Consider the following 27,129-nt stretch of genomic DNA (forward strand, 5'->3'; position numbering starts at 1 on the left):
TTTATAGAGAAAGTTTATTTTATTTTATTGGTTTATAGGCCACACCTACCTTCTCATTAGAAAAAAAACTCTTTATCAACTTAAAAATTTACCAGAATCAAATATTTAAGCATAACATACATATCTGAAAACTCTCAACTGAGCTCTAAGTAACAGAGCACTTCCTTTTGCACATTATATTTTAGCAGGCAAAACTGCAAATACGTGTTGCAGTGAGTGGTCCTAATATTCAACCCCATTAACACAAAGTTTTTCCAAGCTCCAGAAGAGCAAGGATTCAGTGAGATTTTGAGTGGGCTTGAAAAAGGAAAATACCAGGAGGTTTGACATCAGAGTGCTTGAAGGAGAAAAACACAAAGATATATTGAAATAAAGTTGTGAATTACTGTTTTGCTAATATATCTGACCAAACATTTACCTTCACGCGGTACTTCCTTCCACGTGCTTTGGTACTGATGGATTAGAGTAGTACTACGAGAGAGAAGTGCCGCTCCTTCTGAAGACATGGTTTATAAGTTTATTAACAAGAGAATAATGGTAGGGCTGAAGAACAGTCCATACAAGTTACCACTGGTTTGTAACTCACTGAGAGGATTTTGCTCACCCTTTAACACACGGTTCCAATTCACTGGTACATAAAAGATGTCTGAAACTTGTAGTGACTAAATCACAGCACATCAGGCTTTGAATATTTAACAACGTAAACAAGATGACTGATAACCTACGTCATTTTGCATCCTGCCGTGCTGAATAAGTTTGTTTTATATGGGGCATTCTCATTTGAATACAGACACTACAGAATATTACAGCTCTTTGCAGTGAGGAACGCTTGCTCTTAGCTTTTAACAGTATTTAAAGCTTGCTGTTCTGCTGAAACTGAGATACTAAGGAAAGAACTTGCTCTGACGCTTTGATTTGTTTTGTCCCTAAGTACGCTGCACTGTTACTGGCTGTATCCTCTAAGAAATACCGGTAGTTTACCATCATGCCACAAGAAGCACCAATGCCCCTGGGGCTCGTGTCTGCCATCCAGTTTATCCGCCACATCATCGCGCCATTCTGAAGATGAAAATTTGCTACCGGATTGAGAGCGTAGCCACGATGCTTCTCTCCGTACAAATACCAGGCACAGAGTCTCATAAATGGCAAATGGAGCACTTTGACCAGTTTTTCTGATCTTACCCATTCATTGCTAGTTAAGAGTTTCTTCAGCATTTCAGTGGTAGGGCCTCCTGTGATTTCAGAGATTTCTTGGCATTCTGACTCCGTAAACAGTTCATTTCTTTCCAGTTCTTTTGTTTGGGAGGAGAGGAGACCAACGAGCCATTTTGTGAATCCTGGGATAGGTGAAAGACTAGAAAAATCCTTTATCTGAGGAAGTTCTTTCTGCAGACAAAAGAAGAGAAAAAAAATCATGAGTTTTGTCATGATTGACAATGAGCAGTCTGAATGAAAGAACAGCTGATACTCTTTTCTTGATGTCAAGTGAAGACAAGGAATTCTGAGAAGAGAATTAACTGATAAACAGACGGAAAAATTCACCCCACCAGTAACAGGTTACTGTCTAAAAAGCACTTGGAGCACTAAGAAATTTGACAGTGACTGAACTACAGTCCACGCACACCATCTTTTTGAAGGAATTTATATAGTGCCTTTCAACACCACATTCTGGTATATTCTTTTATAGACAGACATCAACAAATGCAATCATGTGCCACAAAAAAGTTATTCAGAGGGATAAGGTTAAAAAAAAAATCAGCATATAGGTTTTCAAAACCTTTTTAATGCCATTTATTTTTCACATGTAAATATCTTCTTTTGAATCAAGGAAAATTTATGGTTTGTCTACTGTAAACTCAGAAGAGATCTTCTTTTGTATGATTTAATTTAACAGTGTGCTGTCTAGATTTTTAGGGGAAAAAAAAGTATTTCATGAAGTTTGGAAAGACGTCCTTTATCCATGCTATTCACAAACTACAAATTTACGAGTAAAAACTATTAATTACATAATCACACAAAGCAAAACATACATTAGCAAAAGCGCGTGTTAGTTTTGGGCACACCAATATAAAGAGTTAGAGAAGAAAACTGATATCAAAATTAATCCTACTGAAAAAGGAGGGGGGGGCAAGGAACAGAAGGAAGATAGACAACATGAAACCACCAGTGTTGTTTTAATTACTGCTCATATAGAAGGAAGCAGTGGTAAGAACAGAGACATTTATCAACACTAAGGAAGTCTCTTAATGACAACAGAAAATGGTCTTTAAATGACTACAAAACACGTTTTTTCTATTTTGAGTATTTCCCGGATAATCATTAAAAAATCATCATCTCTCAGAGGCTACCTTACACTAGCAAATGTTAATGGCACACGTACTGCTAAGGTGTTTGAGCTGTATATGCACTGCTTGCATCCTCAGGTACCGCTGTGCTCCGTGCAATGGTGCTGCCTGCATTCTCTATCACGAGGACACAGACGCCAAGGAGAGCAGGACTGGCGTGCCTCTACCACATACTGGAGCACTAAGCCATGCAACATTTGCTAATAACTTAGATAACTGAATGAATATTCAACAGATCGTTTACATCTCCTTTCTTCTTCTCACACTGAGCTTCCCAAGTAGCTTACTGCAATTCTGCTGGCTTCTGGCCCTATGGTAGGCCCAGCCGGCTCAAATCTACCACCCCTTCAGTTCTGTGACTCCTAACTGCATCAACTGGCTCATCTCACCAGCTCTCATCATCTGACCTTCATTGGATATTACATGGATATTACATTGATACGTAAGCCAAAGAATTCCTCTTGTAGTCAAGACAGGAACAAGAAAGGCAGACAGAAATTACAAACACATCCCCAAATTTCCTCTCCCTGGAGAACTGGATGAAGCAAAAAGCAAATTATTTCATAAAAACACTCACTTCTATATCACATTGAACAAAATGACCGTTTCTATAATCAGAGAGCCCATGAGATTCTGATCAGGTCATATCCTCAACTAGCATGGCTACCACGTTCGGACTATGTATCACTCGTGAGCGTTGATCTCCTGTTGACTTTTTCAGGTCTCCACTAAAGGACATTAAAATATTTTACTTTTAATAGTAATTCTGAAGTATATTACTGTAACAGGATCTGTGAAGTATAACTATCAGATTTCACTTAATATGCATTTCATAAAAGAAAAAATGCTCTTTGGAAATCCGTGGAAAGATATTTCTATGGAATGTAACTTCTGACAATATCTCAGCGCTGATTTACACAAATTTAAAGACTGTGCTTATAAAAAAAAAGATGTTTATTAGGGTTGCGCCCCTGCTGCAAACCATAGCCACAAGGGGCATGAATATATAAAATCGTTTTTATTCAGAGATTGTTTCTTGGAGTAGACAGTTCAACAATTTTAGAAAAGTTTCCCCTCTGCTTTTGAAAAAGAGCAATGACTGCCCTACTCAATTCAAATATATACATATTTTATATTTACATATACACACATATATATGTATGTGTGTGTATGTACATATATTTGTAGATACATATATATATACATATATATACACACACACACACACACACACATATATATTTGGATAAATAGCTAGATATATTTGGGAAAAGGGAATGGCAAAAAAATGAGAACAGAACAAAGCAATCCCACCTACTCTTTCCACCACCCCCCATCCCCTGGATGTTCCCCGAGGATATCAACATTATTCGATCCACAAATCAGTTCAAAATAACTTTTTAAAATTTCAGTACAGAATCAAATGCATTCACTAAATCTTCCTTTGATCACCTTTCATCTGGCTCCTCATAATGTTTTTCAATCAAGGAGTATGCATAGTCATCAAATTTTGAATCCACTTTTTTTTATAGCAGCAGTATCTTAATTAGTATGATAAAGTAGAGTTACTCTTAGATGATCCCTTGCCAGCTACAGTTTCTCTGGATGTCACAGAAACCACAGACTTGCAAATTTTTACCTGCTACAACACTAGCTCCCACCAAAGACACTACTTCAACACTACTAGCACAAAAACACAGATTTGGAAAAGAAGGCAGAAAGATGGTCCAAACGTGAGTTTTTAAAGGCTACCGGAAAAATACTTGGAGATATTTGTCCCTGTAGACAGAGGCTGATAGCTTTCATTTTTGTTGAGATGGTAATGAGCAGCATCACTTGCTGCCTTCCCTTCTCAGCACCCTGAAAGCTGACCAGTGGTGACTCCGCAGTGACTTGCCTGTAACTTAGCTGCTGAGACAGTCTGCTGTCAAGCGACTCGACCTTTTGCATGCCAGCTCCTACTGAGGCTACACAAATCTCTGCCAGAAGAGAGGGTCACAACTCCCTTCTGAAGATTCAGTGACCTAGCACCCCTGTGTTTGTCCACACAGTAATGATGGATAACAACACAGCAACTGTCTAGGATGTGACAGACCTGCAAATGAACCTTAAGGCATGCGAATACAAACCTGTAATCTGTAATGAGAAGTACCCTTTTCAAGTCAGCATCCTTAAATAGCAGCAAACTCCTGTCCAAAAAGATTGGATTTCAAAATGAGGGTTCATTTTTCTATGTCTTTATTCTCTAATATGCTTTAAAGTTCATCTTTAGTCCATAACACAGAGAAGATAAGAGGTAGGGATGGATGGGTAGGAGTTTTCAAATTAATGAGCTATCAGTGGGAAATGCTAGATGTTCTGCTAAAGGGAGTACAGATGTTACTATTGTGTGGGGCAGGGATGACCACCTAAAAGCAAGACAGGTTGTTAGAGTCTATTCTCCTCCAGGTGGGATTCAAGGAATACAGAATGTGGGGTATTTAGTTTCATTGGGGTTTTTTCGACCCAAAGAAGGAATTATACTCCTCAAAGGTTGTCTATTTTTTCCAACTACATTATTTGATCCTATAAAACAGTGCTTCTGACAACACATTGCTTAGGTCTCTTTCATGCATTCTTAAGACACGTTTGGGGATAAAACTTGAGAGGGGAAGAGAGGGAAAGTACTGTTGAAATTTGGGAAGTAGATTACCTTCCAGGTAAATAGAAAAATGGACTGGACCATGAGAAAAGGCTGCTTACCAGAAAGTAAGGTTTTCTGCACTATCTCTGCTAAGAAAGCACAGAGTTTGAAAACACTATTTTGCTGTTGAACAGGGCTAACAACCAGGGCTTTCCATATAGGAACTGAACCATGCCCATTGCCTCCAAAGGGTAACAATTTTGATCTCACCTCCCAGCTTGCAGAACAGAGAGGGTAGCAATACACAATGACAAAAGTGAAAACAAAGAGTTTCTTCCCATATTTGTGTATTAATACTAATTCCTGTATCAAAGTTCCTAATTAAGTACTGTAATTCTGCATCATGGTGACAATGACTGCTCTGAAAATGAATGGTAAACAAAGAAGTGACCTGTTCACCAATCCCAATCTGAATTATTTATCAGGAAGTTAGTAACCCCAACTCTATTAATAAACATAAGAGGAGAAATTGTGCATATTTTCTAAGAGAGATAAGACATGGGAAAGTGACCCCATTTTGAAGCTACAGCATTGACTACCACATATCTGATAAATGCTCGAGTTTAGGAGCTTATCTGAGGCAGCCACTTCTTGTAGAAAAAACAAATAGATGCAGTGAAGTGTGCGCATTTATGTTCTTGCTAAATTGATGTGCTAGTTTCTGCGGCTATTGGTGGAGATCCGTTAATGTTTATTTTCTTGTCAGAAACCCACACACCATTAAGAAGCAGCTGCTCCTTTTTTTTTTTTTTTTTTGGTTGGGTTTTTAAAGTTTTTTTTATTGCAGAAGAGTGCAGATTTCTCCCATTATCCATGTCTCATCTGAAACTGTCTTGCACTCTGAAAGCCACAGTCCAAGGTCACATTTTTCATCAATGAAAGCAAAGCCTGTTTGGAAATTATGATCTCCCCAGGTCACCAGATCAAATTAAGGTAGCAATTATCAACAGCCCAACCAGAAAGTTAAAACCTGCCACCAATTGTTAAGCATTCTATTGCGTGATATAGTAGCTATCAGTTTTCTTCCCCAAATGCCACAGGCTATGAAATTCTAAGCAGTTTTCTCAAAGGCTTCACCATGTCTGTCATCTGCAGACTGAATTGCTATGATGTACCTTCTGTAGAGCTATAGACCACGTAGAGTGGCTATAAACACATTCTGAATTAAATGTCTGTCTAATGAGAAATCCATCTGTCTACACATTCACCAGCACCTATCAGCTAGCTAGAAATACATCTGCCTACTTTTCTCCAAGCACCTACTTTGAAGGTTTTTTTTGTTGTTGTTGTTGTTAATAGTTGTCTGAAATTATCTCAGAATTCTATTCATTTCTGGGAGCAATACATGCTTAAAATTTAAAACAGACAAGACATTATTTACATTGTCTGCTTCCTGTGTTACATATGTTAATGTAACTAAGAGATTACACAAAACGCATAGGTAGCCAGTTCCCAGAACTGGAACCAGAGTATTATGAGGGAACTAATGAATTCATCCCAATGCCTACCCAAACAGAATCCAAACAGGAGATACCCAGAGAACAATAAAAACCCATTTACAAAAACACCTCCAAATTATTTGTGCAGCAAATTTTTGTAAAGCGACTAACAAAATAGAAAAATCTTGGAATATTTAGAGCAGCACACTTTCCCCCAGGACTCCTTTCTACGTGAAACAGGCTGCTTCCCAGAGGCCCTGTTCTGATCTCCGTTACATCCCTCTCCTTGACCCAGTTATATTATAATACCTGTGGCAAATGCCAAATCATAACGGCTAGGCAAAGATTAAGGATACAAACTGCTACCTGTGCACATATGAAGAGATGACACCGAGGGGCTATTTCTGTGACTCAACTTCTCACGTCCTCCATCTGCTTAAATTAGTGAAAGACTCAAAAGCAGGAGCCATTAACTTCTGTACAATGTCTCAGACTAACAGTGCTTACACCGAGGGTTGTAAGCCTTACCAGAGGCACTACTCCTGCAATCTTCCTAATGGTACTAATAAAAAGCTATTTGCAAGAAATATTTTCCTGATGGAATCTATACCTGACATTCTTTGAAGGTGAGACGCATTTCCCTACATATGTTTGTGTTTAACAGTGTATGAACAGTTCAAGGAATTAGCAACATTTCTATGTTTGGACCTAATTTTTAGGTCCAATTTTTAGACCTAACTTTATAGTACAGAGACCTAACATGTAGAGTCTGACATGCTAGTTCAATGTTTCAATACAGTTTTAAAAATCTTTCCAAATAAGGGCTTCAACAGCAGGGGGGGAAGAGCAGCTATTAGCATGTTTCTAACTTAGTGCATGTCTTTTTCTGATCTACTGGAACTTCCCTTATGAGGAATGACAGCCGAGATTTCAGTTTTTAGATTACAATGGCATTTACAAGTAGAAGTGTCAGAGCGGGTTAAGTTAAGGCAAAGTCACATAAAGGATTTTTACTGGAGGATAAAAAAAGAAGCTTTAGGAGTTTGCAGTGCCTTGGGAAAATATGAGTCCAATAACATTCTGCAGATCAAACAGATGTCCACAAAAGTTAAGTCAAACAAATAGCAAGTTATAAAAGTGTATTAAACATCAACCGTTCAAATGTAATGAAAAACAGAAATTCCTCAACCCTTTCAAATGGTCTCTTCTTCCCCAAGTATTTTATTATCGGTTCAATTAAAGACAGTCTCAACATATGTAACTTGGGATACTTGGCCACTTAGCAATGCTTTAAGACTTGTTTATTGCAAAGCAATGCAAAGGTTATATATATACACACAAACACACACACATATATATATATAAAAATAAACAAATAAATCCTTTTCCTATCACAGACCTCAACTACCTATTTTCAAGGAGGCAGCTGGAAGCGTGTTTAATGATATGTAATTTCTGATGCTAACAAGATTTTTTTGCTGAGGCCATATTGTTTCAGCTGCTGCCACCAATATAAAGTCAATTCAGCACTACTGTTGTATTGTTTGTCCCTTTTAAAGTAAGTGGCTATAACACTGCTCCAAACTGTCTACTCTGAACACAGCCTTGCAAAGTCCTTTGCTTATACCTGACCAGAGAGAAAGACGGCACACACATGCAATTTAATGCACCGAAGTGGAATCTTCAGAATTCTGGAAGAAGGACAAAACGTATGACTGATGACATGCCCTGCCTTTGCCCTGCAGCCATTCTGCAATAGAAGTATTTTGAAACTGAAACACACAGGCTTCTCTCCATTGAAAGGTGGAGCCCACTGAGATGGGAGTCACAAAGTTACACAATGAAAGCTGAATGACTGTGCATTATGAAAGTACATCAAATAATTCTTCATCCTAAACAGTGATAACAACAGTATGGTGTTTTAGAGTTACTTCACAGGTGTAAAATACATAATGGGAGATGTTTCTTGCAGAATTCAAGACAATAAATTCAAGAATAATACTTGGAACAAAGAGGAAAGAGTACAGAAGAAAGTGTGAAGTAAAGAAAAGAAAAAAGTATTAACTACATCATAGAACTACAGAAAAGTAGTAGAGAACAACATGCATCATGGATAAATTGTCCTGGATTACCTTTCTTCTTAGTACTTCAATGGTACCAAGATCAGGTCTATCAGCAAGAAAACATATGGTAGAGATAGAGAAAATACATGGACATTGCTGTACCTTTAAAATGGTTTTAACATAGCCCTTCCTTAAAATCACTGTCCATTTTCAACAGGCCAGGGCATTAAGTTCCTTTTAACGCAGTAGTTATAGAGTCAAAATAATCGTACTCTGCTGCACTTACAAGTGGTGCTTAAAACAATTCTGGATTAAACTCCATCTTTTCACTTCAGATCTCACAAAAATTGTATAGTTTGCCACCCACATACAAGAAGGGGGGCTTTTTCTGTCCTGGCTTTACAGAAGTATTATAAAATACTATCCCATAAGAAGATTTCTGAAATGCGTTGTAACTGCAGCATTCTGTGTATTCTTTCTTCATATCCATTCGGTAGAGATGCAGCCTGCCCACACCCCCACAAAGTAAACTAAAGCCACGCTTTGATCTTGAGTCAGAAATGTGCTGAAAAGTCAGTAAGTAAAAGTCTTTTCTTGTGCTATGTTCCCACCATTATTTTTATTAAATGCAGTCCCAGTAACAGAGTAGGCTTCTGATTTCATAAGACTAGAGAAACCAACCAACAAACAAGGAGAAGTGATCTCATTCTACAAGGTACAGCTTGGAAACGACACTATCTGAAGTTGCTCAAGTGGCAAGAAATGACTGATGGGGCACCACATTTTTAAACCGTACTGCAGAACGAAAACTGGATTTAAGATAATACCTTGTTTTGATGGTAGTGATTAAAAAAGTGTGACTGGTATCCAGCTGAATATGCCTAATACTGTAACAAAAAAAGGATTTTATCATCATGCAACTTAACATATTAACCCACCTACTGCTTCAGATTTCTTAGATGTAACTAACCATTCCTTCGCATTTGATAAAAGAAGGAAAGTAAGAGATATGGATCCATTTTCATGCACATCTTATATACTACTAATGGACATAAATTAATGATTTTTGTTTTCTGAAGTTAATGTCAAAACTACTGCAGGCAATTCTCTTGACTTCATTATAAATTTGAGGTTTTTTGCTTAAGTCTGACTCAAGAGTAGCAAGAAATTCCAATCAAAGAATGTGACACAAGTGTGCTAGGTATTCTATGCCTTAGAAGGATGTGTGTTAATTCATTACAATAAAACATTAATGAAAACCTTATGTATTATATGATTCTTACAATGTTTCATAAGTCTTAGGGCAAGCAAGAAAAAAAACAAGTCACTGAACTCGCTAACTACAGAATTCAGATCTACTTCACTTCCTACAAAAAAGGGACAACTGCAGAAATACTATTCTGACTGAAAATTCCACTCTTACATGGTTTAAAACCCCATGAAACTGGAGTTTTCCCTCTTGAACACTAGTCTGATTCTTAGGGTGATTTCTGGCTTTTAAAATAGTTGGACAGTTAGCCAAGTGAATTGGGGGAGAGGAGGAAAATGGACTAAGGTGCCTTACTATGCAGATGTGAAGTCTACAAGGCACTTAATGCTTTAGAAGTAAGACAAGAACAAGATGGCCAGCATTTATCTTTAAGAAGTCTGATCAAAAGGTGAAAAAAAGAAAAATCAGACTTCTAAATAAAACCTGGTTTTAATGGGTTATTAAGTCAGATAGAACAACTGAATCATCTACTCTGACCCCCCCATAACAGTGGCCCATGCTCCATTTCATAAATTTTCACCTCACTCAGCTTGATAACGTCGGGTTGACTGAAGTATATCGTCAAAAAAAGGTATCTGGTCCTGTTCTGAAGACACAGATTAAAAATTCCAGCAACGCATGATGAACTGTCACTGTTTGTCCACCCAGCCAGAATAAGTTATATCCATGAAGCTTCATAAAATACGCTTTTGGGAATAGGGATGAGGAATACCAGAATAGAAAGTTATGGTTGTTCCTGAATCACAGGAAAAAAAGCTTATTTCAAGTGTTTTTAATACCTTTAAAGATTTTACTCCATAAACGCCTAAAAAGATAAAATAGAGTATCTGCAGATATGGAACATCCTGTTACACAACAACAGCCAGCATGAAATCATCCTTCTTGCAACAGCACAAACATGGAGAAGAAATATGTACCTCATTTACATAATTTAATACTTTTCCAGGTAGCTGAATTATGTTTGAAACATTATAAATGTATACACAGTCTAAGTTTTACCACAATTTCATAGCCAATTAATTTTAAGGATGTTGATTTCAGATTCACCATATAAAACCATACCTAGAGCAACATATTTTTCACAATAACTTAAAGCAGTATATGAAATTTAAGTGGGAAGGAAGAATGCTATCTTTGACATTGTATGAAATGTGTTTAGTTTTCAATATTAAATAAATTATTTAAGCTTGAGGCAATAATATTATGATTAGGATGCATTTAAATGCTTTTCAGGTAAAGCGTTTGCTATTCGTTGCATATTTCAGAGATGCCGAGAGGGCTGGATTTTACAGTGTTTAAATGTAGAAACTTTGTCTTAATGTCTTAAATAAGGAGCACACTCTTCCACTGAACATGTCAAATTTTAGAACTTGCACATAGGTTATTGAAGGATGGTATGTCTATTTGCCTGTACAACTCGCTCATAACTTTTCTAGTATTGTAAACAACTTAGCTATGGACAAATACATTGTCAACGGGGTTATCTTACAAGAACAACTCAATCATCTAGAAATTATTTTTCAGATGCAAAAGCAGGTAACTGCATAGATTTATGCAAATTTCGCCTCAGTCAAGACCAGACAGATGCCACAGTCTAATTATACCTGGACTACTGCACTTCAGAAAGCCATTTCAAAAGCAAGAAGCAACAAAATTCAGCCAAAATACCCATGGGGGGAAAAAAAATGTTCAGGCCAGCCAGCTATGTTGCAGTAGTTGACTAATCGATGATTTTGTATTAGTAACAGTTCGATGCATTCAAGTTTAAGTTATTTTTGTAAATAAAACTGAAGTTCTAAATTACAGATTATTTTCTGAACATCACTACAAATCCAGATGTTGGAAGAATTAACATAAAGCTGGAGGTCACTACTGTTGTTTAAGTGGCAGCTTTGTTAATACTTCAAGTATGAAAGACTGTTAAATGAAGTAGTGTACTTAACAGAAATCTGCCTCCTTCACAGCACTTCGTTTAAATGGATTTCTGTTCTTTTCCCCAGCTGCTTGGAAAAAGGTTCTCCAAGACGTGTCACTGCTAGAAATACTCCCATAATATTATATGAATTCCGAGAACTGATTTGCAATAAAGCAACTGAATCCTGTGACTTTCAAGAGTTGAAGACTTCTTCCTTCCTATGTAAAAAGAAGTGTCCAAAGAACTCCTCCTGCCCTTTTTTTTGTTTTGTTTACACACATATTCATTCAAGTAAGCAAGCATGTGCATTGTATACGTAGTAAGTGGCAATTCATTGTAACAAACAAGAAAAAAGAATTACGTAAAGGAAATATCTTTTTAACAGCAGCATCCATGACATGCTGGAAAAGGAAAAAAACAGTACATTGGAGAGAGAAAATACTGACCTGGGGGACTGGGAGGGAACCTGTTCGCCTGTGTTAACAATACCCCCACATACTCAACTGAGAGACAACAGTAAATCATATAATACACTACATTGCAAAATAAAACTAATTTAAGCTACCTTCACTTCTGACTTTTCACGATTTGACTTTTAAGCAACCTATGCCTGTGATTAGACAAACACAAGTAATTCAATCAGTGCAGGTCAACAACATGACAGTATCCACATCTGGCAGTCAATAACCAATAGCAGAAAACATTTTTCCAACTCTTTCCATACCTTCAAAGATTGAAAGCATGTGCGAAGACCAAGCAGCTCCTCACCTTGAGCAATGACGCAGAATGGAAACTAATACAGGAATGCAGGAGGAGCACATTGGCCAAACAACATCTCACCTGCAGCTTGCCACACCTACCTGCAGCTCCTTTACAACCCGTTTGATGAGATAAGTCCCAAGTTCCACACCTTGAAGTCCCTGCTGAGTCAAACTGATCGAATAGAAAATTGCTGTTGTAATTTTGTCCAGATCTTCTGTTTCTATAGGGTGAACTTCTTTCACTATCGCCTGGGAAAATAGGAATCAAAAAAAGTTAGTAGTGGTTATTACTATCATTATGAGGGACGGGGCTCTTCTTTTAAACTTTCAAATATATTAACATTTTTTCCACTGTTTTATTCAGTGCCCTCTGTGAGCAACAACAAAGTTCTAGTCAAAAATAAAAAGCAGAAAGAAGACCTGCTTACCTATTAGCAAGTACAGGAAATAATAATTGTATACATTTTCAAAAATAATCATAATTGCTTTGAAGTTTTAATCTCATTTACTATCTTTTCCTATACCACCTGCACTTAAACAAAAACCCACAATAATTTATATAATACAATAGATATTCAGAGAATCCCTGTAATTTCTTAAAAGGAAAGCCAACTCTCTCATTTATTAAAAAAAACAAAACAAAAGAAAAACAAACTACTAAATGATAATGCTAATTTGACAGCCCTAACAAAAATATTTTTTTAGCAAACAAAAATGCCTCCATTTTCAGTATCTACATACTGAGATTTCATATATAGACAATTTTATCACCCACAGCAGTGAAGGTTGGGCGCAGTAAGGAATGGAAAAATTTGTATAATAAGGATTAAATCACTTGTAGTCAGTAAAGAAAAAAAAAAAAGTCAATGAGGTGGACTGCACTGAGTTTCTTTGCACACTAGAAACACAAATTAGTTTCAGGAATGTGTAGAGCCATGTTGTATTCAAAACTGTACCCAGACAATAAATCATCTCAGAAATGATTTTTTGAGAAAAATACATCCATGGAACCAATTACACCACAATCACTAATTTTTTCCTTAAACTAGGATACCATCAGCACCACATACTGCGTATTGCTTTTCGAAATTATAGGAATAACAAATATTCCCAAAGTATTAGGAATTATCGTTTCTAAAAGGTACGTATTGCAATTTGAGCACTTTGCTGTGTACTGAACGTATCAGTGACTGTACCTGGATGCTGCTGGAGATTTCACTGGTTAGTGCCACATGCAAGACTATCAGTGGTTCTCCTGGGATTGCACAGTGAGAAAAAAAGTAGCACCTCCTATATGACCCAACTCGACGCTTCATATCAAGCCAGTTTCTAACAGGATGCACAGCTTCAGAACTCAATGGAAAAAAAAGAAATTATGTTTTTCATTTAAAAATGGAAGTCAGTTGACCACCGTACAAGCTCAGTACTCTTCCTGTTGATATCAATGACAAAACTGTCAGATCAAAAAATGAGCATTTGGCTGTAAGTGAAAAAAGTAAAATCCATCCTGAAACCATGACAAAGTTGATTATAAAGTGTATCTTGCATATTCAACTCTCTAGCTTTCTTTAGGGTATGTTCATTACACATCTGAGATCTCACTTGCACTTTGTGCTTGATATAGGATACCAGATTCAGATCACTATATCACTGAATGACTCTGGGCACACTTCTCTTCAGGAATTAGTTTTCCCAGTTACAAAATAGAGATACCACAATCATCCTTGTAAAATCCTTCAAAATTTTCACATGAAAGTGCAAAGTGATTTCTGACAGTAATACTGCCTAGTATATATTTTGAAAGTTCAATTTGACATGTATTTCAAAATATTTCTGCTCTCCTACTCTGAACTATTCTAAAACATATTTGTCACTGGCACACCAACCCCCACACCACGGTGTCACTTGTTTTTAAAAGGATCTAGATGAGAGTCAAGGGTAGTTTGTGAATTATTCTTTCAGAAGGTTCGTGTAATGTACTGTGTAGAAACAAGAAGGTGACATGTTTCACTTCAACCAGTTTTAGTACCTTATCCAAATGCTTTAATATATCATCTTCGACAATAGTTGAAATTAAACACACTTAAATTTGTTAGCACTCCCACAGTCACATCTTCAAGGAATCATTCAAAGTGTTCTTTTCCCTATTACTTACTGAAGGAGTCTAATGTGTAAGCCAAAATACCCTGAAGCCTAAGTGAGATATTACTAGATATTTTTGTTTTGAAAATCTAGGTTGTGTAAGCATTCTGTTTTCTTTGCCTCATTGACATTTACATCATGTACCTTTACAACTCCTTCTTTAGAGATTCATTTCAAGCTTTTCAAATGACAAACCACCACACAATGTAACTTTTATTCAGTCATCTCCTACTTGATCAATACAATTTAGAATATTTTAAAGTCAGAAATAAATGTTGTAAATTTTAAGACGTTTATTAAAAACAAACGAAAAAGAAAATAAAAGAAAACCAAGGTGCTCTCTCCATACAGAGTTTACAACTGATTCTGGGCACCTCACCTCACCGTTTCCAGACAGGATGGCAAGCCTCACTGCATTAGAAGTAAAAAATGCCAGGAAGTGTTCTGCACCCAGTGCTGTATCAGACTTCATAAATATTGGTTATGCACTGATTTTGCCACTCAGGGAGGATGGAGGGGAGAAGAAGGTGGCAGTGGTTACGGAGGCGGTGGCAGCAGCAGCAGCTGAAAGGGGGGTGAGAAGGCAGTGCAGCAAGGATCTTGGTTTACAGGAAAAGTAACAGCAGCACCTCTGGGAATGTGAAGAACAACTGCGCAGGAGGGAAGGAAACTAGGCTAGCTGGAAAAGGCAGCAGTCTGCAAACGTGGCACGTGAGCTAACAGATCAAATTATGGGACTACAGTCCTCTTCACTGTTCACTTAATTCAGGCTTAAAAAGAGTGCTCTTTAGCGAGTTCAGTGCAACTGTTCCTTAATGATACTTTGCCTATTGTTCAACATTCAAAAGCATATCTTGAAAATAGTGGATCTGTACAATCATGTCTGCAGAAAGTCCCCATCAGCAAGTGTTAGCAATTTTTAGCACTTACTCACTAATTTTTTGGAGTACTTCACAAGGTGATTGCCAAGTGACCCGTTCCAAATTTAGGAATCCTGTTGAAAACCATTCTGAAAGCATGTTCTTTAGAACTCCATTCATTTCCTGCAGAAAGAAGAAAAATTGATTCTTTTAATAAATAAGCTAAGTAGAACATAAAAATGTGAGCAAAGACAGTCTTCACTGTTTCAAACTGCAACACTGAGAAGTTCAGGGAAACTAATGCTTCTGTTTGAGAAGACTAATGGCACAACAGCTCAAGTTTTCCTCATACAGGACTAAAACGATGCAAATATTTACCAGATACAATGAACTTACAGCCAGTAGTAAACTACAGACAGAGAAATGGAAGAGAATGCAAAACAAAGGAGATGAAAAGGAGATACTAAATAGAAGTATCTGAAGTCCTGACAATCAGGCAGCAGTTGCAGAGCTGCTCAGATGCATTAATTTAAATACCATGAAATAAATCATGGGAAATTTGATGGAAATAAGGACTTGGAATTTCTGTTACCTATATTATTTTTAGTTGCCTAAAATTTCTCATTTGAGTTTAGAAAGGTTTCTTGAACTCAGCTCAGCGTGGATATCTCTTTAAGACATTCTAGAGCTTCTTTTTTTCTTTCTTATGTTGCTTTGCCTATAGGATACAATATGATACTACCAACACCTTACCAGCAGCTTGGTCAGAACTTTAGGCTTACCTGAACCCAACTTACATTCACTTATTTAAAAACCAAAAACTCCTAAGCTTCTCTTCAGACCTTTATTAAATAGCCGGTGCTATACAAGAGAGACAAAAATAATGTTCCAATGTACTTTGGCTTGCTACCTTTAAGCAAAAACAACAAAAGAAAATACAAATCCATCCAGAAACCAACAATTACTACTTGAAATATCTTTCCAAAGTTGAATTATAGTCTCAGAACTTTCCTATGAAAGCAAAAATATTTCCTATCATATCCTAAAAAAGATGAAAGTCATAGAGGCATTTTTTAAGAGACACACATCAAAAGAGGCTCCTGTTGGCCAAAAATAATTGCTATAAATATTCCAAGATGGAAAAGAAAAAAAAGAAAAAAAGAAAAGACTGCTTTTATGACCAAAAGCTAGTCTAATTCAGCATACTAAAAAAACTTGAAAATTTTCAGACCCAGACTGTACTTGCAGCCAACTGAAATCAGGTATTTCAATCTATACTAATCTACCCAAATATATAATTAAATTAACTCCTCCCAGAAAAATACTTAGAGCGAAGTCGATGATAATGACCATGCTAATGCAGCATGCAAGGTAAATTCATGGCAAATCCTGGTTCTTTTCCACACCTGAAGCGCAGACTCAAATTTTCATACAGAAGAGCCTCGGTTTCCTTTTTTCCTACCAACATCTTCTATGTTTACTAAATAGTGTTAGCCAAATATATAAGCTTTTCCATTTGGTATATACCTTTGTCTATGCAGAACTGGCTATTATACAAACCACCAAGAAGAAAATAGCCATTTGTCTCCACAGAATAATGTCACTTCTTTCATGCATGAAATTTTATGACACCTTCCTACTTTTTTTCAGTAGCACCCTCATAAATACAACGAAAGAAGAGCTTGTTTATTGAAGCATAAATTGACAAATACTACAAATACTGAAAATGTCAAAGACATCATTCCAAATGCATGGAATACCCACAAAGTCTTCCAAGAAGTCAGATCTGCCAATATTTGCAAATTAGTTCTAACTTTGTTGCTCTTTCTCAGTAGGGCTTTCTTTCAGTTATGTAATACACCACGCAGATGTGCTGAAAGTCAGTTGTACTTTCACCTGCACCTGTACAAAGCTGAACAAAGAACTGTGCTTTCAGGATAAGCAAACCCCACTGGAAAATGATGGAAGCTACAGAACTCCCCAGCATAAAAAATAACCTCTGAAAAAAACACGTGAACGTGACTATCTGCAACAAGTATCACCGAAGAACCAAGAGTTAATGATGGATCACATTAAGCAGAATCCTCCCTAGTAAAGGACAGTCCTCCCAGTTTTCATTAACCTTCTGATCAAAATATTCCTTCCTTCTATGTCTCTAGGTAACATCATCCCACATAACAGCAGCTAGGAAAAAAAAAAAAAAAAAACAAAGAACAGGTAGCCTGATAAAGGTAAGTGTCCTTACAAAGAACTAGATCAGTGACATCGAAACTTTGCAGCTAGGAGAGCCTCAGAACTTCTTTTGGTGAGAGAGGCATATGCCACACACCTTCCCCTGCCAAATAAATGGACATGTATACGTCCATTGCACATGCACAGCAAGTCTGATGACCTTGGGGGCTTACTGGTATTATTTTATACCTGTGCTCCTGTAGTATCCCCCAAAAGAGCAAGCTGCCACTACCAAAACATTTTAGACTGTGAAATTTCTGTAATATGAAGTTACCATGAAAAACACAAAATTACTGCTGGCTCAGGGCACTTCAATACTAGACACGGTCTGACAGTACACCTCAGGGTAGCAGTAATCTACAGAGGCAAAACAGTGTTCTTGCTGATGCTTCTGTGCTAGTGGATTACAGGAAAAGTGGCAGGAAAAACAAGCTGTATGTAAAAAAAAAGAAAAAAAAAGAAAAGGAAAGAAAAGAAAAGAAAAAAGGAAAGCCTAGAACTGTCTGCATTCATGCATCTCCATGAAGGGCTCAGGGCTCTTTCTGGCATGGCTAGGTCACTCAGGAATTGCAGCTCCTGAGCAGTACAACACAGCAACCTCAACACAGCCTGCATCACCAACACCTTTATTGGCAAAAGCTGAATCTGTCTCATCTACAGAGTTGTCTTTCTTCTTCTTTTTTTTTTTTCCCCTCCTTTATACACATTTTTCCACTCTAACTGTACAGGTATAACTCAAAAAGTGCATTCTGATTGCTTTGTTTTTTCTGGCTTTAAGGTAGTTCCCCTGTGAATCCTTGTTTCTGCACAGCTCTGAAGTTCTTCAAAATAACTATCTATCATTTTGAGCAGATATCCCTAGGTGTAGTGAAAGTCTCTGTGTATTTCAGGGTTGTTTGTTTTCTTTTCTTTTGTAAGGGCACTCTATGAGCCAGAAAAATAAGCTAGAGTTGTCAAAGCTGGGGTCAAACTAAGATTCCTATAGCTCTCCTGTCATCCATCTGCTTTCTGGCACACCAACACCATTTCAAGCAGCGGTCCAACAGCTAGCAAGGAAAACTGCTGATGGCTGCACTCCTGCTCGTCACTATTTTGAACACACTGCTCTGCATCCACTGGCAGCAACATGGCTCAGATGGCAACGACCAACTTGGGAGAAAGCCAGTTATACTACAGAGAGATTGGTAAAAGTGGAAAATGAAGGAATCTGATACATTTTGCTTTTTTGAAGTAGCTACACGTTTAAAACAAGTACACTCCCCACAACAGGATATAACGATGCACAACTCTGAACTGAGGGTTACTTCTGAAGGGGTAGAATGCAGTATAGAGCTATTTTAGGTCCAAGATATAGTGGTATAAAAACAATGTAACTGTAACCAGAGAAGAAAGTAATGGCAGGAATACTGTTTATAGGAATTATAGCTCAATTTCAGTAATCTATCAGTTGTAAATAATAATGCTTTATAAAATTACAGTGCAGTCTGAAGCTGAAAGAATTATGTATGTTGACAAAACTTAGCATAGAAAGACATTAAGTACTTTATGCTATCCAAAATCAGGTTTAATACAAGCCATCTGAACAAAACGCTGAGTTGCGTTTAATATCATACTATGTGCTAAGTCTCTGAAAGGTTCGATTCAAGCATTAACATTCTCAAGTTAGGTTCACTTATTTCGTTAATTTAATGGTAAGTAAATTCTTATTTTCATCTCAGAGGCCTTTCTAGTCATCAAATTACACTTAAATATTTATCTTTGCAAGGAAAAGGATTGGAGACATTTAATTAAAAAAAAAAAAAAACCACTAATCATTTGTTATTCCACATCCCAATTTGAAAGTTGAGCAATGAGGCATACTCAGATTAGCATTTAAAAATTATTAAGCTATACTTTGGCTTTCATTAGATAAGTATAACAAGTGTGATTTTTTTTCATTCCATGGTCTTGCTATAAGACAGCAAAATACAGGCTTTTTGATCTCCACATGACCTCCCTATTTTGGGGGCAACAAATGGGAAAACTCTTGGAGAAAATTCAGATTAGAAGCTTTCATTAAGAAAATCTTCCTCCCTGATGAGAGAGTTATTTCACTTTCCCTCTCAAACAAATAAAACACCCTATAATGAAAACTTACGTACAGATATTCATAGATACACATAGTATTAAACAGTAGTAACTGACACTCCACATATATCAAACAGATGGCTCAGCTACTGGTTAAGTATCTGACAATATTATATATATTAAAAAACAAAGGTAATAGGCTAGCCTTTCACAATTCAGGAAACTTCTTCCATGGCTTTAGAATCAGGTTTTAAGCTTGATCTGCCTCAGTCAGGCATGGTGATCTCTACACCTATTTTGATTTTGTCGAGTATTTCAGAGTTTCTTTGTTTTTTTCCAAATTAGCTTCAACATATAGATACAGAATCTCCTTGGTGAGATACTGTAGGATCAGCCCATTAGCAAAATGGCATTAAACAGTGTCATACAAATAAAAGGGGATTGTTTTATTGCTTCCTGCACTGCTAATACTAATTACGTCATTAAAAAAAAACCACTCAATTGAGAAAAAAAATCAAAAAACATAAAACATGAACTAGATAAGTTTTCAGCACTACTATTATCATTGTATTTTTTCATCTCCCCCTTTCTTCACACCATTTTGCTCTGCTTTAGACAACGAGTAAAGTACACAAACATGTCTTCAAGTGACCTTATCACCTGTATATGTTATTTTATTGAAAGTCATTGAACAAACAGAACACATCAATGCTTCATCAACCAATATCTAACAATGCAAACTGCTACTATGTGTTGATGTTTTGAACATATATAAAAATACTTTCTATTTACACTACAGTAGCGTCTAACCCTCATTTTAACAGGTCTTTCAACATGCAAAGTAGAGACTGATGACTGTCCAAGTAATATTTTAGACAGTTTGGGCAAAAAACAAAATTCCAGTAGGCCTGATAGTGCACTCTGTAATTTTCCTTCAGCACCAAGAACAAGTCAACAGGCCATCAAGTGCAAATGAAGACTACAAGAATAGCTATGCGGAAGAAAGCCTGATCATATTACACAGCATGAAACCAAGCTTTTCCAGATGATATCTTGCCAAGAAAATGCAACAAAATGCTTATGACACCCTTTTTATTGAAGCTTTAATTTTGCAAACAATATTTTTCTACATTCAAATGGATTAGTATGTTTCTGAGCATACTGTATCAGTTGATACCTATGCATTCAACTGTTTTATACAGATTTTTATTCTGCTAATTTTTGTAAAATTCATTTGTTTTTACTTAAAATGATCCGACTGGATGTGGAAACTGATTACAGAACATTATTATGCGACGTCTATTACCTATCTTAATTGGCAAGTAACCTTACCAACTTTTGCTGCTATTTCAGTTATATGGTAATCGTGTTTAATTTACAAAGACGCTGTATTTTTCTAGCAAATTTAAGAACCCAGCAGCAACACCAAAAACATCTTTCTCTTGTCCAACTTATTTTGGACCTGAATATCGACAAGCAAGCCACGCTCTGCGCATCTGCACAAGTCGCTATCTTCCAGAGAGAACCTTTACTGCCTGCTGGAAAATCCTATCATCAAATACTCGCCACTGTTTTCTGCTCCATCATTGCTGCTGCCAGAGCCATGGCACCATGCTGCCTCACATCACTTCTGGCGACGTCCCACCTCATCCATTTCCTATGCAGCCCCAAGCTGAGTCATGACAACTCCTTTCTCCTGGTGATGTCCTTCACCACTAGCACAAGGTGGTTGCTCTGTCGCTTTGGCGCTATATCAGGCTCATGAGTCACGCTGCTGCCTGCCACTTCTCCGCTGAGCTCCCGACGCAGCAGGTCCCTGCTCGACATGCACGTCGCCAGCTGCGTTACCTTATGTCACGCTGCGCCAGTGCAGCACTTCTTCCCTGGCCAGGACACGACCCTTTCGCAGGTCTACTGCCGGGTGGCTCTGGAAAGCCCATCGCTTCACACCGCTGGACGCTCCCTCCCTGCCCCTCAGCACGGGGCAGCATGGCCAGCTCCCACTGGTGCCACGGCCAGTGGCGAGGGGCTCTGCTGTCACCCTACAGAGACCCCGATGGCCGACAGGGTTCAGTGGGGAACGCGGCCCACCGGGCTCCGCAAGCAGCACCTGCGAGGCCCCAAACCACGTCCCCTCCAGCCCTCACCTTGACGTGCGGCCCGTCCACCGCCTTGGTGGCCAGCCCGTCCACCAGGTCGCCCCTCAGCTCCACCAGGAAGCGGAGCCCGCCCTCGAGGCGGCCCAGGTGCTGGAGGAGGCCCCGGTACTGCGGGTTGAGGTAGTAGCGGAGCCGGTCCTCGGCCTGCAGCAGGGCTCCCAGCTCCCGCCCCTGCTCCCGGGCCTGCAGCACCTTGGCGCTGAACTCCGCCACCCGGCCGTGGTCCACGCCGAAGTCGCGGGCCAGGCGGGTGAGCAGCTCGGCGCGGCGCGGCCCGGCCTCCAGGCCGCGGTAGTAGCGCATGAACTCCGCGCCGCGCAGCTCCGCCGGCGGCGGCGCCTTCTCCTTGGTCTCGTAGGGCGGCAGCGGCGGCACGGAGCGGCTCAGCAGCTCCTCCATGCCCGGCGCAGGGGCGGCGCCCGCCGGGCCGCCCGCCACCGAGACGCGGCGCAGCACCCGCAGCGCAGCCCAGGACCGGCGCAGGAGGCGGCAGGGGCCCAAGCGGCTCATTCCGCCTCTTGCGACAGGCGGGGAATGCCCTGCACCCGGGCCAGGCCGCGGCGCCGCCTCCGGGCCCCGAGCGGGCAGACTGATTGGCTGGCGCCGCAGACTGCTAGTCCTGCTCACCAATCGGAAGCGAGAATAGAAAGGCCGTAAGAGTGTGGCATGGGGGTGAGGGGAGTGGTTCAGCCGCCATTTTGAGTGTGGCGCGGAGAGCGGCCGGCCGTTGGGCGGCCTCGCCGGGGCGGTGCCTCGCCCCGTGATGGGCGCTGTGCTGGGCCCTGCGCAGGGCTTTTGCCCGCTTTCTTCTTGCCCGCCCTGAGCTTGTCTTTGCCAGAGTGCTCTTCCCTCCACTGTACTACCCCGTGGCCTTCTTGCCTGTCCCTTCCATCCCTCCCATAGTCAGGGCTGTTTCCCCCCACAGCCCACCTGCACCTCAGGTTGACGCCCAAGGCGAGAGGGGCGTCGCGTCCCGCCTGGCCTGTGGCACTGCCAAGGCGGTTTTGGGTGGCATCACACATAATGCTCTTGTAAGTCCAGTAGCATCCGACCTCAAAACGGTTCATCGCCTCTGTCTCATGAAGTCGGCAAATCGGGGCTCCTGGAAACCTGCAGGCTCGTCCGTAGATGTGGTACAGGGGCGACTGCGCAGTCTCGGGGAGCCCGAGCCAGGCCCGCCGGTGCCTGTTCACTCTGAGACGAGCGCAGGAAATTGCTCAAATTGGGTTGCGTAACCTGCAGACACAATCTTGCAAGTTCTGTGCCCTTTGGTACCGTAGCAAAAAAACAGGGCTACTCATGAATAAAGCTAAATGCATACGTGTTGTTCCCGGTCTGTAGCTCCAATCTTGCAGAGATGTCTCCTGTTGACACCCTCCTGCCTCCATCCTTACTGTTGTTCTGTGCCCGTTAAAACAAGCAAAACAGAGAGGTCAGAAAGGCATCAGTGAGATTAGGACTGAGCGCCGATTCTCCTGATCCTGAGAAGCACAAGGAATTCTTGTTTGTCAAAAATTTGAATAAAAATTAAGGACAGAATCAAGCCTTTTCTGCCAGTGAAAAAACAGACATAAAAATGGAGCATTACTATTACTATGCAGTCTAATTAAAAATTTCTAAAACTATGTGTTAGAGCTCTCAAGGAGCAAAAAAAAAAGTTATTCCAGCAGTGTAGCACTTGGGAACGGAGGGCCATAAGCTTGAATACGCTTATAAGCTTGAATACCCTTAAGGAAGCAAAAGTGTGACTCAGCAGCACTAAAATAAACAAAAAATACTTTTTAAAAAATTTGGATTCCACAGGCAATGAACTAAGTTTCAGAAATTCCCACGACAACTTTATAACTTCTTTTTCAGCAAAAGTAGAAGCCCTTAAAGTTGGCTGGTTAGTCATTCTGCTTCACCTCTGCGGGAAACGTGGGCTGTCACAGCAAACTTCTGTCTGGGTGAGATTCTCAAGTGAATATTTTCAGATGCGCACAGAAACTGGTGAGCAAGATCTTTCACTGGATAACACGGTGATACCTGTACATGTACTGCTTATAAACAGCAATGCTGCACTTTTAAGTGGGTATCCATCAACTAAGCCCAACTTTTCCCATTTGAAAACCAAACCAAAACATTATTAAGCAATGCTCTGTGACAAGAGGTGAACAGACCTTTTTTTTTTAATCAAGGATAATTAGAAATTGAACTTTTCTCTCCACATGTTCTCCAAGTTACACAATAATGATTTTAGTATGCTGTATCTGTTTATCAGACATATGATCATATAATAAACCTCTCCTAAAAACCACGACACACCGATTCTGTTAACATAAGCCTAAACTTTGTGTCAAAGTTCTGCTTGAGCCTAGCTGATTCATCTGGCTGTTTCTGTTAATGTGCTTCAGCTTCTGAAATAAGCAGCATGGAAGGGCTACTTTCGCCTCATCGGCCAGAAAACCTCGCTACCTTATGCACGTGGGAATCTGCAGGAAGTCACCTCAATCACAATCCTGTAACCACCGTAAAGAAAATGAAATCAAGTCATTAAGGCGGTTGCAAAAAGGCTTAGGGGAAGCCTTATGCACCAGTTCACCCCCCGCATGATTCAACGATTCTTGGAAATTTCGAGAAGCCCAGGGCTGAGCTGTTAGCACAGGGAGGACAGCGGTGGAAGTTGATAGCTCACAACCTCCCAGGAAACGGCTAGCATTTCTCAGGATCAAGTCCAACATTTTTAGCTTTTAAAAATCCTAAGGAGAATTTCTTTTATTCCTTTCATTTTGATAACCCTCTCAAATTGGCCTCAGCTACTATTCTTACAATAATGTATTTTTCTCACATAAACCACGGGCTATAAAGACAAGCTACCTATATTGTTCACCTGCAGAAAATATTGTGGTACGAGCTATAAGGCTTTGTGAAATAAGAGGTTCATTTTGAAATCTGCTGCTCCTGCTTTTTTCCCCACAGGGAAAACTATTATCTGCTTCAGCTGTGGTCTGAAAAATGAAAAGGCATCTCTTTCTATCAGGGCCCTGAGGGCACTAACAGGCCTTAATGGCCCTGACCTGCCTCACCTGGGGCCACTCCATGGGCCCATTTTAGCTCAGCCTGGGGTGGTCAGTCCCTTTTTGGGCAAGGTTACAGGACTGCTGCTTCAGTGTGGCTGTGGATCCTGTTGATTTGGACCCCAATCTGTAGACTGGCTTCCTCTTGGACCTGCCTCGTTGTGGTAGCCTTGCCTGGCTATTGCTGGTCTTGTCTGACCTTGGCTTCCACCACTGGACCCAGTTCTAGTTCATGCTTCTGCCTTGACCTTGGAACTGCCTCATTGCTGTGGACTTGCTTGAGGAGCTGGGCTCCTGGCTGAACTGGGGTGCTGCAGGATGAGTCCTAGCTATCAAGGTCCTGGCCCTATGTCCCCCTTGGCCACAGAGGCAGTAGTCACCTCTTGCTGCTCCCCAGTGCTGCCCCTGCAAACCTGGCTGGAGATCCAGGAGGGAGGCGAGTGCATCATTTAGGTCTAAGCTTTTTTTATTTGTTCCTGTAAATAGCCAAGACTTTGCTGAGCTTGGGATGCTTGGAGATGGATTAATGATGTTCTTAAGAAGTGAAATATTCTTTGGTTTTGTTTTGAAAACCTGAATGCTGTTATCTGAAAGCTGGAGAATGAAATAGGCTAATTACAGCTTAATGATTGTTAACTCTTTGTCTCTAAGCAAAAAGATAAGATTATAAAAAGGTAGAAAGTCAATCTGATCATTTGATTTCTTTTCTTAATCAGTTCAAATGTTAAGCTGGAGGAAAAAAAAAAAAAAAAGCCTGGCTTCTTAGCTCAAGGTTTCCACTGTACTGGGTGTAGACTGATTTGTGCTAGATAAGAACACAGGCCTGTGTTTATTTTAGTATTTGCATTTATGTGTTGAATGGCATGGAAGCATGTGTAAGACAAGAATCTTAAATGAGGAATAAAACATGCTACCATTTAATTTAAAAAAAAAGCAGAACTGTTACTAGCTTCAAGTAAAACAAGACAGCCATGCATTTTCAATAAAACCTTCTCTGTAGCTGTATGTTATTTCTAGGGAGGCTTATAACCCACACCTGCTGTAAAGGTGTCATGACTTTGATACTTAAATATACAAATAAATTCTTAGAAGTGTACACAGATTTTCTTGGTCTAAGAGTAGCTGTCAAACTAAGAAACTTGTTACAAAAATAACTGATAGGACATGTTAAAAAGGCTTAATGATTTAGTTAATTGAAAACAGCCTGTTTTGGCTTGATATTGGGAAAAAAGCTGAGAGATGATAAAGAGCCTTTTCCCCTGTTTTTCTTTCAAGGTTGGGGAATTAGCAGTGCTTCCAGGGTCAGAGCACAGTGGTAAGCTGTATGGCAAGCTCTAAATGCATTTGGTAATAGCTTTGCAAACTCTTTGCAAAGTGACTTTAAATGGGAGAGAATCTTGTTTTGAAGATTTCATAAATCTCATAAATGTATTATTGGAAAAAATTTTCTGCTGTAGCTATTTAGTAAAAAGCAGAATCTTTTCAGCTTTGGTGCTAGCTCTTCCATTACTTAGGCCCTCCAGATAAGCAATTTTGAGAGTTGTTTTGTTACAACTCCCAAAGCTCTTTGTTTAAAATTAGATAGCAAAGTCCTATTGTCAGAGCTGTAGCCAGTGTTTAGCTTTAATCATAATTTTAGATAAATATGATATTGTTTGTAGAATTAGCGAGCTGTAAACACATGAGGCTTCTATGCAGAGGCTATGGAATAAATTCTGTGCTCTTAGCTGAGCAGTGTGGCTGGAGTTTTGTTTAAGGGTAGCTGAGTTCAGCCTTTTATTCCTGGTTTCTCATGTATTAGTGATTGTTTAACTCACCTGCAGTGAGTAGCCTATTAGGTAAGGAAATGAAATAATTGACAGGATATGTGTCTGTCTTTAAGACCATGAAAATATTTGTTTCATGTGAGTAACTGTTCTGTGTTGAGTAGTTCTCTGACCTTATGAGGTTCAGGGTTTACTTAGGTTTCTGTGGAACTGGGACTTTTATGATAAAACTCTAGTTTTTGAAGTCTTACTTGTCCTACTGACTTTAAGAATACTTATTACAATGGCCTGTGGGCTATGTTGCAGACTCAAAGGGTTCCTTTTAAAAATACTTATGTTTCTCAAGATTTCAGTCTATAATTAAAATGAAA

General features: G+C 39.3%; 1 protein-coding gene across 1 annotated transcript; it reads right to left on the reverse strand.

Annotated features, from left to right (window-relative positions):
- MLYCD (malonyl-CoA decarboxylase) lies at window positions 1-22,477 on the reverse strand. The gene is made up of 5 exons (XM_026092594.2): window positions 21,925-22,477; window positions 15,549-15,661; window positions 13,673-13,829; window positions 12,576-12,725; window positions 1-1,386 (listed from the first exon to the last, which is right to left on the reverse strand). Exons 1-5 carry the CDS (start codon window positions 22,444-22,446, stop codon window positions 853-855), a joined length of 1,476 nt encoding a protein of 491 aa, XP_025948379.2. The 5' UTR covers window positions 22,447-22,477; the 3' UTR covers window positions 1-852.
- Between the last annotated feature and the right edge of the window lie 4,652 nt (window positions 22,478-27,129).

This window comes from Dromaius novaehollandiae, chromosome 13 (genome assembly GCF_036370855.1).
Source record: "Dromaius novaehollandiae isolate bDroNov1 chromosome 13, bDroNov1.hap1, whole genome shotgun sequence".
Classification (NCBI taxonomy): domain Eukaryota; kingdom Metazoa; phylum Chordata; class Aves; order Casuariiformes; family Dromaiidae; genus Dromaius; species Dromaius novaehollandiae.

Coding starts and splice junctions, on each gene's coding strand:
- MLYCD (XM_026092594.2), bottom strand. CDS start 22,446: ATGAGCCGCTTGGGCCCCTGCCGCCTCCTGCGCCGGTCCTGGGCTGCG. Junction 15,662..21,924: donor TGGACGGGCCGCACGTCAAG/GTGAGGGCTGGA, acceptor TTCTTTCTGCAG/GAAATGAATGGAGTTCTAAA. Junction 13,830..15,548: donor GTACTCCAAAAAATTAGTGA/GTAAGTGCTAAA, acceptor TTTTCCATTGAG/TTCTGAAGCTGTGCATCCTG.